General features: G+C 42.4%; 1 protein-coding gene across 4 annotated transcripts in view; it reads right to left on the bottom strand.

Annotated features, from left to right (window-relative positions):
• Positions 1–21,729, bottom strand: part of pkn1b (protein kinase N1b) — a 38,637-nt gene extending 16,908 nt beyond the window's left edge. Inside the window, exons 1-3 of one of the 4 annotated variants that reach the window (XM_071474545.1) lie at positions 21,481–21,729; positions 21,217–21,373; positions 101–401 (exon numbers count right to left, since the gene is read on the bottom strand). In XM_071474545.1, coding sequence (XP_071330646.1) covers positions 101–401; positions 21,217–21,240 — 325 coding nt within the window. In that variant the 5' untranslated portion in view covers positions 21,241–21,373; positions 21,481–21,729. Of the gene's footprint in view, positions 1–100; positions 402–3,468; positions 3,828–5,132; positions 5,322–21,216; positions 21,385–21,480 lie in introns of those variants that run through there. The other 3 variants (XM_071474543.1, XM_071474542.1, XM_071474541.1) reach the window with 3 other exon arrangements.
• Between the last annotated feature and the right edge of the window lie 1,441 nt (positions 21,730–23,170).

The raw sequence follows: 23,170 nt of genomic DNA on the forward strand, positions 1-23,170 counted from the left end.
GATGGTGTTATAAATATGTCCTTACTGCTTCAAAGAGAACAACTGCTACATCACACAGTGGCACAGTAGCTTGTAAACCACTTCTCCATGGATACTCTACCTTTGTTGTCATCAGGGCCTTTGACCACAATGTGTGCATCCAGCTCCTGCAGCTGAGCATGGAGAGACTCCAGCTTGCGCTTGGAGCTGCGGAGCTGTGAGTCCACCTGCTGGGCATTCCTCTTGTCGGTGGTGGCCCTGCGCAGGTTCTCTGCACCCTCCTTGATCTTCAGCTCCTTGCGGATCTCCCTGCGGATTCTCTCACGATGTTCATCCAGGCGCTGCTGCACGCTGGAGTCTGAGAAGTCAGAGTTTTGGTCCAGACCGAGCTGCTGGAGCACCGACAGCCCACCTGGATCACTCTGAAGAAGGGGAAAAGGAGGGGGGTGAGATGGTTAAGGAGAGGCCACAAAAGGAAGAGATGGTGGAAATATATGAGAAGACGTCAAAGGAGATGTTGTGTATGAAAAAAAATAGTGCAAATATGAAAAAGAAAGTTAAACTACATTTAGCCCAGTGTGTATAAGGGGGATTTTTCAATTTGAGTTGAAGGGAAACTGATTCAAAGGGAGACGTCTCCAGCTGAGAGCTGCTGGGCTTATGTTACGACAGACAAAACTGGTAACAGTTAACCTGCACAGGTCTGACAAGTAAAGCACTGTGGGATGAGAGGAGAGGAAAACAGTAACTCTGAGAGCGAACCGACAACATGTGAAACCTGCCAAGCTCAGACTGTGAGGCAGCATCACAGCAGAGGCAGCGCTTAAGTGTGTAAAGAGCTGAGTGCTCACATCAGCTCTCCTACTGATCAACACTAATCAGATTACAGCAGATTAGAACAGCATTAATACAGACTAAAATCAATCAGGGTCTCGTCTGCTTCTGGATGGGTCACAAGGAAACGTACACATGAAGACTGTATATGTAACATCTGTGATACAAAAATGTAACACCGATGTGCAAAAATAATCCTGCAAACTTGTTTAACTGGTGTTGCATGCAGTGTAATTTTCATCCTAAAAAAAACCCTCTTTTTATCTATAAATTGTGTAGTGATTTCTGTCTTAAAAGACCAACTACAGTTTAAAGTGAACAGCAAATACAGCTAAGAAATGCTTCCATTAACAGAGGTGAAGATGAAAGAATATGAAGAGAGTATTCAAACAATCTACTCTTTTATTTTATATTGTAATTACAAAAAAGTAAAAAATTTTATTTGTAACACCCCGCTTATTTTTCTTTTCCAAGGTTACATTGTTAGTTTTGTAGGCTGTTGTTTCAGCTGTAAGCTCCATCTGTGATTTCAGCACGCCCTGCCTTTCTCTGTGATTCAATACATTACCCCGGGTGGTGATTTTAATCACACAGTAACGTACAAATGGCTGAGGTCAGAGAATTAGTCAATGCTGTGAGTTTTGGCAGTTTTGTCCTTTGTCATCATCACAACTGGTGCCATAAAACTGACACAGCTAACGCTAGCTAGACCCCCTCCTTTATATAATGTGGGGGGAAAAGCAACACTGTGTGGGAGATGCCTATGACTCAGCAGGTGTTGATATATTATAAACAAAGGTAAATCTAAAGGGAATCAGCGCTAACTTTAGTGAGTTAAGCTAACTAGCTTCCACTTTACAAGTGTAATACATCTGTAACGGCAAAACCAGCGTTATGTCAGCAATCCAGTTTGTTGGCTATGAAGACCTATGACATGCTCCAGTCACTAGTCCACCATTTAAGTTGACAGCTCGTCTCTCAGCAACCTCTGACCCCCACCCAAAAGCTTGAAGGTAGACGCCTGCTTACACAAATAGATCCTAAAATGGTTTTATTCTGCTGTGAAATAATATACACAATACTTGCAGTGTGGCTATCTTTTATATTTTCTTACACAGAAAGTGGGGAGGATTTTAGTTTCAATTTGTATTTAAAATGCAACTTTCTGGGCATTTGCAACCTAGTGGTTAAGGCACATATCACATAACTTCAACACCCACAGCTTGATTCCTTGTTGTTTATCATGCCTTTGTTTCTTGCCTCTTTCTACTTTATACTGTGAATCATTAATTATATCTTATATCTTATCATATAATTACATCTGATATAATAAATAATATTAAAAATAGCTCTTAGCAGTGACAGTTTCCTGATGTCAATGCTCAACCAGACAGGGGACAAAATGATGTGAACACCAGCAGCACCACCACAGGTCTCTACAGTCAATACCTCTCAACGGAACGTTACAAGGTTTACAAAAGAATATCCTGTATCTCGCAGAGCAGCTGCATTTAACAGCTGTTCATGTTAATGTGTCCACGGCCTGTATATTTTTCCATATACAGAGAACCACATATGTTTTTCATGAACTTATTGAAAAGGGCTTGGAAGCCTGGTGTCACTCATTCATTTAATTTTAGGACATTAGCTTTCATCAGATGAGACACACACACACACACACACACACACACACACACACACACTCGGACAGTGAGGACTGTTCCCTTCCCTCTGACAGAGTATAATGACGGGGTGCTCAGGGCCTTTCACTGCACCATGCAGCCAGCCATCCAGCTTAGCAGATCTGATTACAACTTCTTAGGTCTCTGTGTCCATCCAGCTACATGCAGGCTGGGGCTACAGCTCTGCTCTCATTAAAGCCATAATCCATCTGCAGCACAATACAGTACAACAGTCAGGCACGGCCTGAGCAGCCAACCAAACCACATGGAAAAAGGCCCAGTGCTTGCAGGATTGCAACTGCTGCTTTAGTGCAATGTTATGTCATTGCACAACTCTGAAGCAATGTAATTGAACATGTTTGTCAAACTGGTGCTAGAACAAGGTCATAAAGAGGAATAACACTGCAGATAAGTTATTTTTATGTGAAAACTCAACACAACATCTATCATCTTTTTAAAGATGTAAACAGATACTGACACTGCTGACAGCGACATGAACATGTACACACACACACACACACACACACACACACACACACACACACACATATAAATATATATAGACACATGTATACATATAGACACATGTGATTGATGATTGAGGTTTCTCAGTGTGAGCAGCAGCAGAGGCCACAGCCATTCAAGGCAGAAGAGAGAGCAGAGGCAGTAGCATACCACGAACGACAGGAAGGGAGAGTTTGTACCGTGACGCACTCCTGTTCAACACAATACAACTTAATCCCTGGTGTTTTGCAACAAAGAACCTCTGGAGCGAGGTATAAGACAGCTCACACAGTGGGGCAAAATCACAACAGCACACAGGAATGAAAATTCACAAGTGATTCGTTGTCGGTTAGGAGATGTTTTTACAGGAAGCGAACGAGGAAGCCGACAGAAAAGAGAAGGGCCATAGTAAATGATGGAAAGAAAAAAGGCGGCCATATTGAGGCCTGCTCTGACTACAGTTGCCTACCAAAGACTCTGTGTCATTCGGCTCAGTGGATACCGGGGAATCAAGTGGTTGATCCCCTGGCAGGTCCTCCAGTACGTCCTCACTGGCCATGTTTGGCCTCCCTCTGGCTTCACTCCCGGACCCCCTCCCTCCACTCTGTCCCCTGTCACACACACACACTATCACACACACCCAGCACTGACAGCAGTACCAATCAGGCAACACCAAGTGCTATTCCTGCCTCCTCAAAATCCAGGATGTCCTTCCCGCCAGGAATCAAAAGCCAGTCTAAATCCGGAGCGAGTGAACGAGGCGGAGGAGAGGAAGAGAGAACGGCATACACTGAGCCCCACCTCGCTGCTTCCTGTTCTGCTCTTTGCCAGATAGAGACTGAGGCGTCATGCACTTTGTACAGACACACATACACACATTTGGGTGGTTTTGTAAGTGAGAGAGCTCACAGCCACTCTGCTTCCTGCAACTGGGTTTCCAATGCTGAGAGACAGGCTGTTGTGATAGATTGTGGTCATATTCAGTGGACTATCTGACCACGTATATATGCATATGTGTGTACGTGTGACGTGCAGAACTATTTCTGTTTTTTTATCTGCAGGTCTGGGTTTGCATGTAAATGAGAAGTGGTGAATTAAAAAAATACACCACACTGAGAAAAGAGGTCAAAGGGCAAAACATTCCCACTATGAAGCACTAGACAGATGCTCTACTGTGGGGGATTTGACATCCAGTAAGGTATATTATGAGCCATATGAACCTTTCTTACATAAACATCACTTTACAAGTGACAAAAAAATTAAAAATGACAAATATTATGATTTTCACAAGAAAATGCAACACATGCAGTATCTGTGCATTGAGTTCAGGGGCGTCCCCTTGATGCAACACTGTGCCATATGGTCATGAACTGCACACAGAGAGGAAGAGATGGACGCTCGCCTACTGTGTGTGAGTCGACTGGAAGATGAACTGAATTTTTACAAGCTGGCATAAAATCTAAATTTGCACAAAAAAAGCAGGACAACAAGCTGAGTCGTCACCTCCGAGACACAAACAAGCAGAGATCACACACAGGCAGCACCGACTTATCCAAGCCCAGACCCTCCGCCTTGTTCTGATGGCTACAGACAGTCTCTGACTTCTGTCCTTTTCCTGTCAGTAAGACCAGGGCCATGGCTTTATCTGACTCTTAGCAGTGCGGGGTCACTGACCCTCCGAGCCCTCACTGTGTGGCAGATGGCCCTCTCTGGCTTCCTATCTGTATCTGTCGTAACACACACGCTTACACAAAAGGATACATGCTCATAGAAAGAGAAGGTGAGGGACAAACACACACACACACACACACACACACACACACACACACACACACACACACACACACACACACACACACACACACACACACACACACACACACACACACACACACACACACACACACACACACACACACACACACACACAGCATGGAATTCAAAGAGGCACCAAAGCATGTCTAGTTCTTCTTATTCTCTCACTCTACAATAGGGGAATAGGAAGTAAAGTAACATGAAGTTAACCCAATAAATACAAAATACAGGCAGTTGCTCTTGCTTGCATCATTTTGATAGAGCACATAAACGCTCTGTGTCCCATATCTATGAGCAGGCAGTAAAATATTTCCTTACCGAGCAGCTGTGACCCTGAACGCTTCCCGTGTAATGTGGAGCGGTGGCTGCAGAGCTAGCAGCCCCCATGCATCCATACTGTCCCTCACCTTTACAAATACGGTTCAGCTCTCATTATTAGCTGAAATCTTAAAAGTTCAAAGCTAAACAGAGGCTTCAGTGATGCCTTTGGTAGCAAACTGTCTAGTTCATCGTGTCTGTGAAGTAGATGCAGTTAGTAAAACTGTGCTGACCACAGTAGCAGGAACTAAGATCACATCGGTTTATAGATACCAGCTCTTAAAGTTACAGCCTCAACCTGTTCACCAGGTTAGGACTGACCCACAACATATGTATGCTGTGTGATTAACCTTTTAATATCCAAATTTCTCCCAAATTTTCCCTTAATCACTGTCTGACAGTGTCATTAATATCATATATTAGCTTCTTCCAACACTTCACTGAAGCTGTATCATGTTTACACTGAGTAAAATAACATTATGATTCATGTCATTTGTCATGTTTCTGCCGACCTGTTTAATGTCAGTGCAAAATTCAACAAGATGCTAAAAAAACTCTGCAGAGATGATTGGTGATAATCATTTGTGGGTTCATCACGACAAGCGACTCCTCTCACATACAAGTAGTATATGATCCACCGTCAGTACAAAAATATTGATTTACCATCCATCCATTTTCTATACTGCATATCCAAATCGGGTCACGGGGGGGCTGGAGCTAATCCCAGCTGACATTGGGCGCGGGTACACCCTGTCCAGTCCAGTACACCCTGGACAGGATGCCGGTTTAACACAGGGCTGACATACAGTATAGAGACAAGCCACCATTCACACTCCCAACTCCCAATGCCCAACTACGGGCAATTCAGAGTCACCAATTAAATATTGATCATAGCAGCTTAAATATAAAAATTAAGTAAGAAGTATATTTTGCCTAATTTTTTAATGTGGTAAAGCGTATTCAACTGAATTGACAAGAATACAAAATCAACAACAAGAATAAAAAATCAATTACTCACTTTAACCCTCAGGAGACACTGATCACGCCAGCAAGATCAACTCACGTGGCTGCATCACCACATTGCAACATAAAAACAAATGCACATTGAGCGCTGCGTCAACTTCCATCAACAGTTCTGGCTTGAAACAATTTGCTAGTTTTTGTTTGATGTTGACAAATCAAGTAAAAATGGAGATGAGACAAACTTAATTTGATCTAAATATCATTTGTATGTGTGCTTAAAAGAATGCAAAAGGGATGGGGCAAATGTCGCAATTATATTTTTGTCATTTCTTGTCATATGAAGAAATGGGGAAAAAAATTGTTGGAATCTGCTGACTCTGCTCTACAGGCTGAACATGTAGTGAGGTGGGGGAGGGGCAAACTGAGAGAGAGAAACAGGAGAGAGACAGACAGGGACAGAGTGAGATAGTTTTTGGAAGATTTGGTTTGGAGTTGAAGATACAGTTTTTGTGGGAGAAAATGAACCACTAAACATAGTCTGATTTTTTACCTGTAGTACTTTTTTTTTTTTGCACTATTTAGGAAGCCGTCACACTCTGTGAGGCCTGTAAGATGACTGAATAGTGGCATAGCTTAAAAGAAAAAACTATGGCAACAGCTACCTTTTCTGGTAAATATATAGCTTGAGTTTATCTCTATTTTACCATTATATGTTCACATTTTCCAAATCAGATTTTAGGTGTTCTGTGTGCTTTTTGGGTCCAGTATGTTGATACAGTATGTTAATGTGAAACAACACTTGCCAAGGCATATAGATGATGTTGTGCGGAAAAAGAGATACCAAACACTGGCGTGGTAAACATTATTTAATGAGGTGTATAAAGGCAAAACCATAAGTATTGAAAAAGGGTAAAAAAAATAGGTTATAAAGCGTTAAGGTGTCTGTAGAGTCAGGAGTGCTTGTCAGATGACTGAACACTTGCACACTTTTCTGAATCACGGGTGTCACCTTTTTTTTTGACAGTGCAACACAAATCTTTCCAGAAGCTGTTTGAAAATGTGCGCCATTATCACCACACCCTCCCTCTCCAATAGCACGCTTTCCCCACACCCTGTGAATGTGGCCATTTGGTGCAACTGTAACACTTTTGCCTTTGGACGTGGTCGGACATGTTCTTTTCTTGCATTACCCAGCCCTTAAAATTCATGGCACATTCAGTCATGCTGAAAACAACAAGTCATAGCTCTTGCTTTTGTCAAATCAAGTCCATTTTTATTTATATAGCACCAGATCACAACAGAAGTTATCTCAAGGCACTTTCCAAATAGAGGAGGTCTAAACCTTCTCGTTATAGTATTTTTACAGAGACCCAATAATTCCCACCAAGAACAAGCACTTGGCGACAGTGGCAAGGAAAACTTCCTTTAAGAGGCAGAAACCTCAGGCAGAATCGGGCTCAGGGTGGGCGACCATCTGCCTCGACCGGTTGGGTTGTGAGAGACAGAGAGAGAGAGAGAAAGAGCAAGTGAGAGGAAAGATAGATGGAAAGAAAGAGCAATTCTATGATTGCCTGAACCCATCCAGCCCTAATGTGCAGCCTTACTGTCTTTAACACAGGGTTGTGTTCTGCTGTTTGCAGGTCTTAAGACTATAATCAACATGTGAACAGTAATAAAGTAAATTTAAGTTGCATTTTTATCAGTTTCTTAAATTAGCCTTTGATTATGCTCTGACCACCATGTAATGGGTTAGGAAGAAATTGGCTCAAAGCCAAACTTTCTTGCCGACCCCTGCCTTAGACAGTATTCATCTTAACTCAAACAACAATCGTTCCCCACCTCACCAAGCAGAGTTTGTGCCTAAACCTGACAAAACCTTAAAGCAGTGGCAACAGTGGTGACAGTGATGTGTGACTGATCTGGAGAGACTGTTCTCCTGTATAAAATGAGCCCATTGGTCATCTGTGCAGCAGAACCCATAGTTAGTTAGGCTGGTTTCAGGTGAAAACATGCCGCTGAGGAAAATAAAAACAAAACAATTTCTGTCATGTTGACTGATTACTATTCTCACATTGCTCTTACACTCTTACACCCTCCATCTCCCCCTGCCTATATTTTCCCCTCTTTACACCTCTACCCTTTGTCCCTCGCTCCTGTTTTTCTTCATTTTATTGCCACCAATCTGTCATGCATTATCCTGTCACACACTCTGGTTAGCAGACTTCTGCCCGGTGCTGCCGGTGGGTGACAGAAAGCCATGCCTCTGATTAAGTTTTAATGACCCGTCAGCTCGTCTTGCCGTGCTTGTGTCTATAAATAGAGATTAAGTCCATTTTGTTGTAGTAGAGACAGTGGGGGAACGCTCCAGTTGCCAGCCCTAACTCTGTCATATTGTTACTCATTCATTCACTTACTCACCAACAACTGTGGTTCACATGAAGCGATAATAATGATGGGGCTCAGGAGTGGACTTTTAACCTAATTGTTAATGTAGCGTTGCCAAAAATAATCATCATTTAATAAATTTACCCTGAGCCAGATATTGCATGGAGGGGTGTTTTTAGACTGGGACAGGGGATTGGGATTTCCAGGAAGTTACTGTTGATGAAAATATGTTTATAAACAGGAAGATGTGGATTACACAAGTTCATGGCAGGACCTTTAGCGTGTATGTGGCCCTTTTTCGTAATGTGTCACCTTGAAGATGCTGCAGTTGCACATATTGTTGAAAGCTGCAGGGATAAATGTGACCCTTTGAACTAGTTGTTCAAGGAAGTAACAACCACTGTAGAGCAGAAAAAGACTGAGGTTTATTAGGTGAGGCAGAGGAAAGGAAAACATGACATTTATGGACCAAACTAGATGCTCGCTACAACATGAAGAGATAAGAAAAGACAGAGAGGGAGAAAGGAAAAGAGAAAGAGTAAAGTTTAAGAGGTCAGACTTCTCTTAATAGTGCCATTCATTACTATAATGGTGTGTGTGCGTGTGCATGCTTGTGTGTTACAGACTGAAACACAGCTTGTGTAAGAGAGAGTGAGTCAGAATCTGGGAGAAGAAACGCAAGTTTAAATTCTCCTCACATCTTGATGTCTGCACACAGCCTCCTTCAGCACGCAGCACATGGGATTTAGGTTAAGGGGGGTGATGGGGGGGATTGTTTGGAGTTTGGGGGTGTATGGGGGGGTTTGAATTCCAATTAATCTCTCTAAACACACACACACACACACACACACACACACACACACACACATTGAATGGATATCAAATGAAAAACAAATAATACAAACAAGACACACACAGGTAAAGCTTGAAATGCAGATACATTAACAACCACAACCACACACGCACACACAGGGCGAATATACTGTAACTGCTTGTAATAAATGAAACAGCAGTGTAAGACAATGCCATCTGGATATTGTGAGTGCTAACAGGAAGAAACATTGCTCCTCTTTATGCCAACACAGCAGGTCAGAGGGAAGTCTATGTACTATAGACGGAGTTAACTTCAGGACATGGTCACGCTCAGTGAGAAGACTCTAATGTGGGTAATTGGGCCAGTTCGACTGCAGAGCAGCAGGGTTAAATATTGCAAAGTTGCAATAATTTGGTGATTTATGGGTGTTTTGTATATTGCACTGATTGAGAAAAGTCAAATGTCACTGTATTTAGACTAAACACCAGATGAGACAATTGATACCATCAAATCTATACGGTACATACAGTTGTGTGAAAAAGTGTTTGCCCCCTTCCTGATTTATTTTTTTTTTTGCATGTTTGTCACACTTAAGATCATCAAACAAATTTAAATATTAGACAAAGATAACACAAGTAAACACAAAATGCAGTTTTTAAATGAAGGTTTTTATTATTAAGGGGAAAAAAAATCCAAACCTATATGGCCCTGTATGAAAAAGTGATTGCCCCCCCTGTTAAAACATAAACTGTGATTTATCACATCTTTGGAAAGCTGAGTTCAATTTCTCTAGCCACACCCAGGCCTGATTACTGCCACACCTGTTCTCAATCAATAAATCACTTAAATAGGACCTGCCTGACAAAGTGAAGTAGACCAAAAGATCCTCAAAAGCTAGATATCGTGCTGCAATCCAAAGAAATTCAGGAACAAATGAGAAACAAAGCAATTGAGATCTATCAGTCTGGAAAAGGTTACAAAGCCATTTCTAAAGCTTTTGGACTCCAGCGAACCACAGTGAGAGCCATTATCCACAAATGGCGAAAACATGGAACAGTGGTGAACCTTCCCAGGAGTGGCCAGCTGACCAAAATTACCCCAAGAGCGCAGCGACGACTCATCCAAGAGAATCCATCCATCAAGAACTGCAGGCCTCACTTGCCTCAATTAAGGTCAGTGTTCATGACTCCACCAGAAGAAAGAGACTGGGCAAAAATGGCAGAGTTCCAAGACGAAAACCACTGCTGAGCAAAAAGAACATAAAGGCTCGTCTCAGTTTTGCCAGAAAACATCTTGATGATCCCCAAGACTTTTGGGAAAATACTCTGTGGACTGATGAGACAAAAGTTGAACTTTTTGGAAGGTGTATGTCCCATTACATCTGGCGTAAAAGTAACACGGCATTTCAGAAAAGGAACATCATACCAACAGTAAAATATGGTGGTGGTAGTGTGATGGTCTGGGGCTGTTTTGCTGCTTCAGGACCTGGAAGACTTGCTGTGGTAAATGGAACCATGAATTCTGCTGTCTACCATAAAATCCTGAAGGAGAATGTCTGGCCATCTGTCGTGACCTCAAGCTGAAGCGCACTTGCGTTCTGCAGCAGGACAATGATCCAAAACACACCAGCAAGTCCACCTCTGAATAGCTTAAGAAAACAAAATGAAGACTTTAGTCAAAGTCCCGACCTGAATCCGATTGAGATGCTGTGGCATGACCTTAAAAAGGCGGTTCATGCTCAAACCCTCCAATGTGGCTGAATTACAACAATTCTGCAAAGATGAGTGGGCCAAAATTCCTCCACAGTGCTGTAAAAGACTCATTGCTAGTTATCGCAAACGCTTGATTGCAGTTGTTGCTGCTAAGGGTGGCCCAACCAGTTATTAGGTTTAGGGGGCAATCACTTTTTCACACAGGGCCATGTAGGTTTGGATTTTTTATTTTTTTTCCCCCCTTAATAAAAACCTTCATTTAAAAACTGCATTTTGTGTTTACTTGTGTTATCTTTGTCTAATATTTAAATTTGTTTGATCTGAAACATTTAAGTGTGACAAACATGCAAAAAAAAATAAATCAGGAAGGGGGCAAACACTTTTTCACACAACTGAATATGGCCAGTTATCTTATTTTAGCATAAAGCCTGGAAACAGTTAGCCTTGCTGAGGCTGAAGGTAACCAAATCTACATACCAGTACTGCTACAGATCACTAATTAACCACATTATGTTTCCTTTGTTTAATTCTTACAAAAAACAATGTGTGGAAGCAACTAGCAACACATTTAATACCAAATCTGAATTCCCAGTTGATATCTAGTCTTGTGTTGCAGATTCAGCTCTAGCCCTCTATGAATGAGTTAACAGCTTACAGAATGTACTTTGGACTGTGTGCGTTCCCTGTTAATCCCTAAAATCCTTCATATTTCAGGGGAAATTCTGTTGCCAAATCTCCTTTTGCTGTTCTACAGTGCATCATGGCTGTATGTATGTATATCCCCTGAACAACCAGAGCTTGATGAAGGCATCACGTGCATGAGAGCAGACGATTCTGCCGGTCTGAGTAAACAGGAGAAAGACTGTTGAAGGTTAGGTGAGAGAGTGTTCTCTGTGTGTGTGTCAGAGCACATCTGTCTGCCTGTGTGCGTCTGAAGCTGTGTGTGTGTGTGTGTGTGTGTGTGTGTTCCAGCAGTGTCCGCTCCACAGCTGGGGAGGAGTAGACAGCATGAATGGCATCTTTGTGAAAGGGTCGATCTTCTCAAGAGACTTCAGTAAACGCTTATGTGTTTGTGTTCCCAGCTTTGTCCATTGTGAACTCTGTCGGCAACAAACAGTTGCTCTGTGCAGGCTCCTGAGGAATAAGGCAGCATAAACCCCCAAAGAGAAAAGCTCTGCAGTCCACATACTTAATCTGCTTCTGTCATGCATGTAACAGAAGCTTGAGCAAATGGGACAGGTGAAGGACACTGAAACAAAATGAAAAATAAACACAATCTTGTTCACTGAGAAAAACAAAAAAATCAGAATAGTTATCTTCTCAAGCAAGCAATGACACAGGTGTATTCTGATGTGTTTCAAAAACAAACAATTGACCAGCTCACAGGTAAAAGGTACCTTGGACTTGAATCCAACAGACATAGCCCACTTTTCTCTTAATGCTCCAGTGGGCACCACCTGCATATAAAAAAGGCAGCAAACAAAGTTGTTGACCTACAACAGTCAACCTGGATAAGGGTGTTACTCAGAGGGGAACTAATGAGGCACTTCATGGCTCTACACTCACAGCTACTTTAGCCACTGTCATGCTCTGGAAGTTTCAGACTGGGAAGGTGAGTGTTGGGAAGGAAGATCCACCCGTTTTCTGCTGTGTATCCAGAGTTGGATCACAGTGGTAGCAGGTAGTGGAGCTATCCCTTTGCTCGCCAACACTTTCTAGCTCCTACTGGGGGATCCCCAGGCTTTCCCAGCCCAGATATAATCTCTTCAGGATGTTTGGGGTCTACCCAAGAGTCTCCTACCACTTGGACATGGCCAGAAAAACCTCTAATGGAAGGCCTGTCAAAGTGAAGGAACAGCGACTATACACTGAGCTGCCTCTGGCCTTTCAGTTCAGCTCTCTCTTCATCACAACAGTCCACTATAATGCCTGCGTTACTGCTGATGGTCAGCACCCTGGGACCCTGTGGGCACACCACCTGCAGAGACAGGGATCAGGGTCGGCCGTAATGGATGTCGGGCAGCAGGCATGCAAACCCTGGCAATGTGGACTGGTTCTAGGAATGTAGTCACGTCTCTGGTGAAAAGGAAGATACATACAAAAACAGACATCTGTGTAGGACAGCAGGGGCTGTATAGAAAGATGAAAGATTGACTGAAAGTGTAAGATGACAAATAGGGAAATTGAATGAAAGGCAAACATTATCTTTTGCACTGTGGTTGTTTAAGGGACTTTTGACTAGAAACTGAACTAATCAGAATGCAATCCTTGTATTGTGACCTGCATTGAGACACAGACCTGAATGGAGAAGACTGCAGTCTGAAAAAGTGGTTTAATGTTTGATGCAGAATGTTTTCACATTTGGTTGTTACCAGCTTAAGTGTGAGGCAGAGAGCGCAGTGCTGTGTGGGGGGGCCATGATGTCTGCTGAGAGCCCCGCTATGTAATGGAATGGCTGAGCAGGCACGATGGTAATGGACATGGAAAGCAGATTAAAAATGATTATGGCAGAAGGGCTGAGGGGGATAAGAGGTCCATTCCATAATGCAGATGATTATCCCTCTTTACTGATGCCGTTGATTACGATAGTGTGGCACTCATAAACACAGCACAAGAGGAGGAAAAACACACAAGTGGCACAAATGTTTACAGATTTGCGTTATTTTAATTACAGTATAATGGCTAATGAAAACAAGACTCCATTAGTAAAGGCAATGTGCTTTAAGGTCACAGCAGTCCACAGACAGCAGTGGCTCATCTGCAAATACCCAGTCCTTTGCGGGTTTTTGATTTGTACCCAGACCTGGCTACATTGCAGTATTTGAGAGAAAAGGCTTGAATTATTTTTCTTATTGTCAATAAATGCAGTAAAAAAAGGAAAAAAAAAAAACAACCCAAAACCAACAATGTGTTAAGGCATCCTAGAATTCAGTCTAAATACTTTGTACCTCTCCTGCCCTATTTGGTCCCACTGAATATACAGATCTTTAAAGGTCACAAATATAGTTTTATTTTTTCCGGAAACAATCTTTGGCTGCCCAGACAACTTGACAACAATCAATTCACTATTAGTTTTGGTCTTTTCATGGGATTTATTGTCATTAATAAAACACAGAAGCATTCTCCATTAATAAAAATGGATTTGAAAATTTAGGAAGCAGAAATAAGAAGCCTCGTTTCGTAATGAGCTCAATATTAAAGTCATGTGAAAGAAGACGATCAAGACAGTGTTCATGAAACTGCTACAAAGATGACATAATGTCAATTGCTCTTTTCAGGCTCTTCTCTGGACTTTCCCTCTGTAGACACTGCATCTTTTTCATCTGACTATTTATACTCCTCCAGTTACAACTTTCATAATCTCTCATGCATTGTTGACAGCGGGTTAAAAAAAAAGCCAGACTCACAATGGAACCTGGCCGCTATTTGTGTCTCAGTATCTCTCAGTTCCAGCAATTCAGCCTCTGAGACTTTAATAACAACAATGACAGCAGTTTGGGTTACATTCTGAGGGGCAGGCTTGTTGTTGGGCTACCCTGCTACTACCTGTGTCTCTCCCTCTCAAGCAGGTAATAATAGCTGTGTTTTTTTCCCTGTCTGTCTCACTTATATGGCCTCTGGGCTGACAGAACAGAAAGTCCACTGTTGAGGGCAGCAACACGGCCAAACGCACCACTTCTCCCATGAAGCCTTGGGTCTGTGCTCCCCTTAAACCCAACACCACTCCCGCAGCACAACACACAAGCTATCACATGACCTCTGTGCAGTGGCGGGATAACTCATCTCAAATGCCTCAGGTGTAACCACAATCAGGTCACACAGCCCAGGTTCCTCTGTGTCTCTCTACTTCAGTTTCTACTCTAACAGCTGGTGTCTCCCTCACCCTTTCTACTTTGTACATAATTCTGCTGCAGAAGATTAAAATGCTTGACAACCAACTACCAAGTGCTACCATCTCTCTCAAAATTAAAAATGAAAAATCTGCACATGGTGAACAACTGTATCTCGTGAGCTAACCACAACATGCTAACCAGTCACCGCAGCTCACCTAGCTTCTTTCAGTTTTCTTTTACTGTGCCGATCACTTTTTCCGCCTGGCCTGTACGTGCTGTTAACAAGCTTGCTAGTTCCTAGTGGTAATGGTACAGTTGGTTCACATTTTACTCCTGTCTGCTAAATCCCTTCAAGCTCTTTTGCGGAACAGTTGAAATACTCTGAGAGGAGGTTAAATAAAACTGGATGGTGAAACACTAAGACCTGGTTGTGATAATTTACTAATTTTTGAACTGTCCAGCTTTTCCCTGCACCAACAAAGATCACCAGTGTCGATATTACAATACAATCTTGTAAAAGGATTATTTATTTGTCTTTATTCATCCATTCACTCTTTCATTTGTTAACTGAAATGTAATCCATTCACTTCTAATAAATTATTACTATTTTTTCCCTGCCGTTAAACTTACAAATAGCCCCTTTAAACACTGGTTGAACTGTGAATCACATTTGACAAGAGCTTCAGCCATTGTTGTGTTTGCAAGACAAGACGTTATAATACACCCTCTAAGCAGTGCTACAGCTTCAGGACAGACTGGAGGCCGCAGTGAATCGCTATCGGGAAGTACTTTGGCTACCTGGTTAGCATGCTAACTCCAGTACAAGAAATGATAGAGATAGATAGAGACGAGAGTTAACATAGATGTTGCTTTCCAGCACTGCAGACAGCTCCTGGTGAGTAAAGGAATGAAGTTTGATGCTGAACTCGCAACATCTCTTCTAGACTGTTACGTTAATAGCAGTTAATGCTAATGTTTGCTATGTAGCAACTGCAAAACAAATACAAAATACAGTAGCTCCTTTAACCCAGGTGAAAAACCATATAAAATACAGTTTTACCTCCTTACTATTATAAAAAATTTAAATAAGATCAGGTTTTCACTCTAAGGCTCTAAAATAAAAATATCACATCTGATTTTGTTAGTATTGATCATCTCTACTTCTGTTCTGCTGATTCAATACACAGCTGCTTCTTGTTTGTCCCTTTCAGTGACTAAACCCCAGGCTAAAAATCACGGTGTAAGCTATTTCACAAGCACCGCTGAGCCTCAGTGCCCACAAGCATTACAAAACTACTTTAGCAACCAATCAATGTTCGTTTCTCAGGCCAACACATGGCTCCTAAATGGCTCCTTTCCTCTGTGACCTTCCTATCCCCGACCCATACTGACAGAATTATCATCTTCAGATTGAATTTACGATATTTTGCTCCCTCAACGTAACACCATTTCCCTAACTTGTCCTTCTCAGCAACACATTCTTTAATCCTGTAATACCAACAATCCCTTAAAGCCCTAAAACACTCACACAACCAGCTTAGAAAAAGACAAAACGTAGTTGGACACAAGTAACCAGTAGTTTGTCTATTCTTCACCTGTTTCCCTGTAGTATTTTGCTTTATTTTTTCCATTTTCTGGGTTGGTATCATAGATAACTAATCCTCTGAAAGCCTGGTGGGTGAGGGGCATACAGCAACAACAGCTGGTGTTCAGACTAGCCGAATGGAAATTGGCCTTTAGACTGGCATAGAAACACAGGGAGTCATGGATCCTCACTTGAAGGGATACTTGAAATTTTTGGGATTTTTTTTTTCTGCATCGGTATTCAAGATACCAGCTTTCCTCTCTGGCATTAACTGGGAATGTCTGACTGCAGCCTAATGAGTGATCTTAGGGTTAGACACACCCACTGGTTTTATTAATGAATGCCATTAAGATGTCCCATCAGTGCGCTGAAGCTGTAATGCTGCAGTTATATGTTTGTCTACTGGTATCTGGGGGAGAGACAGATTTCAGCAGACACAGTGTAATCCTGGATTCCAGCAGGAGGGATGGATGTTGGGGGGGTTGCATTTGTGCGTGTGAGCCTGTGTGGGTGACCGAGGTCACTAATGCTACCCTCGTAGGAGGTCAGAGACGCAGTCAAGTCCACAGTCTCCTAATCCTATTATCCATAGCAGTGGCAGCTGGAGACACATTATTTTGAGGGTGATGCAAGACATCACTGTGTATTGTAACATGTGTGAGCGCATCAACAGACCTCAGCCAGTAACGCTTCCATATGAGCATGCTCAGAAGTCCTCAGATGCCATTAAAGAAATGGACCAAATTACTCCCACTCTCTTGGATGATCGATAAAAAAGTAATCTGGAGTTGCCACCGAAGCAAGAAGCAGCAGCTCCTCTGACTTGCAGAAGTCTTTGAGATGATAACGACAGGAAACTAATAGAAATAAAGAATTCATGAGAGGGCGGCCGCAGAGTGTACAGCTACCTCAAAGTGTAGGTTATATTATCAGCTGAGCACAGAGCTTACATCCTCAGCAGGAGGCTTAATTTACATTCCTTGAAGCCATCTGAGGGAGAGGAAGGGCCAACAAATAAACAGGCTGCAAATTGATGAATGCAGGAGTGTCAGCAGGAGGAACGGCACAGAAAAGTGCAGAAAAGCACAAACAGTTAAGCTACATTTACACAGATAGCCTCTTTCTGTGCATATAGGGATAATGTGGTTTTAACAGAGGGGAGGGGGGTTGGAGGAAGAGAGAAAGAAGAGAGGGTCATTTCAGTTGTTTTCCTCAGTGAGTCTGGCAGTCGTGACCTCCAATGGGATGAGTGTCGGCAGCAGCACAGCCTTAATGAGCTACTCAGGAGGAATAAAGGGAAGAGCTCAATCAGCACACTGTGCCTCGGTCCACTTTGACAGGTTCAGCCTATCATCATTACCAACGTGGCCCCTTGATCTCAATCAGCCGTCGCTCACTGCCTGTCTGCAGTAATGATAACTGAACCCTCGCCATCGCCACAAAAGGAAGCTGAATTCGTCACGCCAGGCAGAAACTGCTCAAGTGCAGCTCAGGCAATCATCGAGGAGTTATAAATTGAGTCATGAGGCCATAAATGTGTTTTAATGTATCATCAACATAGCAGGGCAAGAGAAATCAGCAGTTAATTGTGTTGTATAGGATTCATGGTCGACTGTATGTAGCTCAGTGTATAAGTGTGGTGTTCAGTCTGGGAGAACATTTTGTCTTCTGATGGGAACAAATCTGAGTAAATAACCCTGATGATGTCATCTCCACAAATTTATAACAGAAAGTCTGCATTACAAGCTGGCACAAGGTTTTTGCATCTGGAGACTTAGGCATTATGGGAAATGCAGTGTCCACTATTTCTTCAAGCACGACTAGAGATTCAAAATCAGGATGACGTCTCCTGTGTTGCTTTTATATTGATCATTTTTTCATTAGTGTGTAACTTCTAAGTCTCCCAAGTTCCTCATGTGCTGCTCGTTTTTACAGGAAACTTCTCAAAGATCAACCTGCTGTTAAAATGATGCAAAAGCAAAGATGTCTGAAAACATAATGGCAAAATAAATGTTGCGTGTTTTCTAGGTATAAACTGAAGTAATCTGTCCTCACGTGTGAGAACCCTTGGAAACATAAACAACAAAATGTCGTTTAATGATCCATGTAGACAGGTTTAGTATAATAATAGCTACACTCCTCTGATGGAGGATGGACACGTGGTGGAAATGAATGTGTCAGAGCCATTTGTAATTGAGTCTTTGTAAAACAATTGTTCTATAATAGTATATTTGTTCAAAGAATAAGCAATCCATAGCTCAATGCAGCATCCTTGATTGGTATCAATTGTGACCGCGCTTAATATTATGTCAATCTGTAATAACACATTAACACATAGCTTAAGTGGGCACAGACAGACAAAACAGACAGAGCCACACATGCAGAATGAAATTATAACAGTGTCAGTGTGAAATGGTCATGTTAGACCAGCAAACATTCCACAGCACTACAATGAAACAAGTTAAATATTTTCTTTTTATGAAAATGCAACATGTCAACACACAGAAAATACCTATTTTTGTAGATATTAGCAACCAGCCAGAATGTATTATTATTCAAAATTTCTAAGACAACAGGGATGAACATTATTGACTAAATCAAGGTGTCAAGTTACCTAAAATATTTTTTAATAGAATTTTGTTTTTGTACTATTGAAGGGGACACTTTCTGAAACAGATTTTTTAAAAGCCAAAACTGTGTTTCTGTGACAGAAACACTGGTGCAATGCAGGATGTGATGGTGCACTATGACACATATTAGCTGTTACTGTTGATCCCCATGCCTGCACAGACAATGTAGCTTTCCAAGAAACACTGCAGGCACCTTCCCTGTTCAGGGAAACTGCTAAATGTCAAGGAAGAAGCCAGTTTTCACTCACAACAAATGAATTAGCAGTGTTACAGCGACAAACTGTTTGGAGAAATGTTGGAGTGTGAGTGGGCTGATTTATGGGGAAAACATTTGGCATGGCCACACTTTTTTAAAATATCTTAACACATGTTGCTTACTGGCTGCAGGAATTACTTATGTGAGCCTGGACCCACACAGCTTGTAGATAGGAACAGGAAATATAGGTGGTTGTAATTACACGCTGTCAAACGTTCATCACAAATCTGTTTTGTAACCATTTCAGCTGTGTAAACCTTTATCAAGTTGAAGTGACTAAAATTTACAAAATAAACAGCAATATCTAGTGCACACTCTCTTTGCAGCAGTTTAACCTTGTGACAGGGGTAACTAACCACCGAGTGATGTGCTGGCTGCTGGCATGAGCTGAGCTGAGCTGAGGCGGCACTCTGCCTTTAATTTTTAACATTTTCCTCTGCTGTGTCCTGGACTGGACTGACACCAGGGTAACTGTAACCCAACCCCTCTAAATTAGACCGAAGCTCGGACACCACAACACCCTCCATGACTCACCCCTGACTACCTGAGGGCAACCACTGTGTCACAAGTGGGAAATCATTTCATGTAATCTGGGAAATCTAATCTGTATCAAGGGTATAGCGGAAGCAGTAACTGTAGTAGTGATCTTACTCGTGAAATCGTTTACCTACTTGTGTCCTTTGACTTTTGTGACATAGAAATGTTATTAAGTCAAATTAATAATGAGTCTTCTGTCCTGAAAACACCACTGACTTTTGTCCATTGGCTAATCACTGACGTGAGGTCACAGAAGGGGCACCAGCGATCAGCTAGGAAGCAGCAGAGAATACAGTTCTAGTTTTATCCACTTACTTTACTTTCTTCCTTTGATGTGTCATATAGAGTCTAATTCACTACTGTCTTTCTATTAGTTCCTAAAGTGGATGGTCACCAAAGGGGCACTCCACCCATTTACACATGAAGAACAGTTTACTCACCCCAGGAGAAAGAGCAAATTAATCTGCAATATTTTGATAATCTATAACTCTGGTTCCAGCTTCTCCAGAGTGAAGATTTGCTGTTCTGTATCAATGTAAACTGAATATTATTTGTGTTTTAAACTTTCTTTTGGACAAAACAAGAGGACTTCACCTTGGACTCGGGGAACTTCTGTTGAGAACTTCTATACTGAGCTCTACTCCCCAGCCTGTGAAAACAGTAGAATACTGTCTTCTGTGACGTTTGTGACCTGGCCTAAGCCTGAGCTGTGTTCATAGTGTTTGGGAATTTCAGTAATTACCATTCTCTGACTTTTAAATGCTGTTCATGTCAAAAAGCCATTTGAAAATTAAGATTAAAAAAAAGTAAGATCGTAACAGTTAGATCGTAGATCGTAAAATTGTTAAATGATGCTAACGTCCACAATTCACAAACATGGGAATCAGTGCGGCTTTGGATACTACGAATTGAACATAACTGTGTGAAGATTTTCGTGTGTGGAGCTCTAAAGACCTGAGAACTTACCAGGTATGGACGGTTTAATAACAACATGCTTCTAAGTTATATCGTGGGAACTGTAGTATCTAGCATTTTTGGAACTTAACCCATACTAGAGACCAAAGGTCAGGATATCTTGGCCTATGACGCTTCAATTTGCACCATATTTTAAATCTGTCTTTTGCAAACTCTAACCACATTACAGGGCAACACTAAGTTGCTGGAGTAAGGAACAATATCCCCCATCAGACTCAAAAACAAGGATTTCTAAGAGTATTTCCATCACAGACATCCTCCCATGACTGTGGATATCAACAATGAAAAATCTCCAGATGTTTTACCTCATGGCATCTTTAAATGCAGATGTTGAGCTCTGATAAGCACATTAACACAGCAGCTTTAACAGTAATGAAAAAGTTGGGAGACTCACTTGTAGCTCGTTATTAGCCATCATGTGCCTTGCAGACAGCCAATTGGATGGTGACTCCAGGTGACTTCTGGTGATATATGTCTCACTTTACAGCCGTCGGATCATTGTAGACATTTCTGCTGAAGTCCTCCAGTGGTTAAACACAAGCATGGATGTCCTAAAAAATACAAAAAGGCGCAGTTTGATGTGCCGAGTTGCAAAATGTTAACATGGTGACGTTTGGAGAGGAGCAGGTGAGCAGAGGAGAGAGGAGGAGACCATCACCTCCTGAAAGCAGGATGTCAACTCTTGGACTCTGATCTGCATCACGCAGTGCAGTGTGTCCTGTAGTTGTGAGAGACCGACCGCTGCTGCAGGCTGTCTTCTCATCCTCAGAGAGGAAAGCACTGTGCGGAAACCCGAAACCCGCCAGGATTCAACACCAGACTCTGTCCTGTTTACTGCGAGAAACTAAAGCCATCTTCCCCGCGGCGGTGCACTCCTGCTCGGCTCTGCGGAAAGCTGAGAGCCGGTGAGTGATGCTGCTGGGGAGGGGGGAACAAGTGTGAAGTCAGCTTAAGAACAAAGAATGCGACTTCCTGTTCTGACCTTCAACGTAAAACTTGCATTGATAAACTGGGATACAAAAACTCTCCACCTTAGGCCTATACATAATTTAGAATGAATAAAGAGTTGTTTTTGTTCTCTGGTGTAGGCCACAGTTTTGTTTTTTACCCGACGCTTATTCAGTTAACATGAAATTAACGCATTAAGCTCCTAACTCTAAGCTAACCGTTAGCTAATTGCTAGTTAGCAATCCACCGCACAAAGCTCCTTTGAAACTAACATTGGATACTTACCAAATAACAATATAGCTACTTCCTGAAACGTGTTTGTGGTAATTAGAACATACAGCACATACATGACATACACGTAAACCTTCAAACACAACGCTGTGACCAGATTGTGACACAGACGGTTACAGCTCAGCCTCCCGCAGCTACACTACACTACACTACACTACACCACCCAAGTCTGCAGGGGCTCTGCTGGTGGCGGTGGTGCTGGGCCCTGCAGGCCGGCCAGAGTGGAGACTGGTCTATCATACTCTCAGCACAATGTAGGGCCTCCCCCGGCTCCCCCGGCTCCCCCGGCTCCTGCAGTCCAGTGTCTGCATGTTATTAATGTTGAAAGTGTTTTGCGCTGTCAGTGTCGCTGATGTGTCTGAGTTATTCAAGCAGCGATGCACGTTAAAAAGTATTAAAAGTTGTTGTTTTTTTTTTCTTGGTGTATTTGATCTATCTGGATATTTTTATGGAAATATGGCCACCATTTGTGCTCTAAGTGTTGTTGCGTTCGGCGGGTGGGGTTTCTGCTTTTATTTTGACACCGGTATACTTCTTCCTGTGCTGCTATCGCTGCTTCCGTTTGGCAGCTTGACGCATCTGTTGATGGGCGCAGATCTCTGCGGCAGCCGAGCGCCCTCCTGCTTCAACCCGAGACCTGTTGATCACATTTGAACATGTCAGTGCACTGGCCTACTGAGAGAGCTAGCAAATGTGTTAGCTTCACTCATGCTAATTTGTGCGGGGCATACATTGTATTGTGCAGCTTACTCATGTACATTTTAAGAGGCCTTGGGCTTTTGAATCGCACGATTTAAGGTCAAACTAAACACGGAGGATACAATTTCTGTCGTTTTAATGAATATGCAGGCACTAAAACACATGTCCAAATGAAGCCACACAGGGGCCCCTGAGTTAAAATAAGCTTGGTATCCACTCCACATCTAAAATTGATGGAGTGCCCCCATAAGTTGTCATAAGGTACAACAGCACTCCAGCAGGGTGAACACTAATGGCAGATAAACCTCTGCCATAACATTTATCATACTCCTGCATCTGTTTTCTTCTGCAGTGCCATCAGCTGTCAGCGAGTCAGAGAGGAAACCAGCCAGCGCTGCACATCACTACAG

Source organism: Trachinotus anak, unplaced genomic scaffold (genome assembly GCF_046630095.1).
Source record: "Trachinotus anak isolate AG129_WGS33_773 ecotype Australia unplaced genomic scaffold, CSIRO_AGI_Tana_v1 ptg000003l, whole genome shotgun sequence".
Lineage (NCBI taxonomy): Eukaryota > Metazoa > Chordata > Actinopteri > Carangiformes > Carangidae > Trachinotus > Trachinotus anak.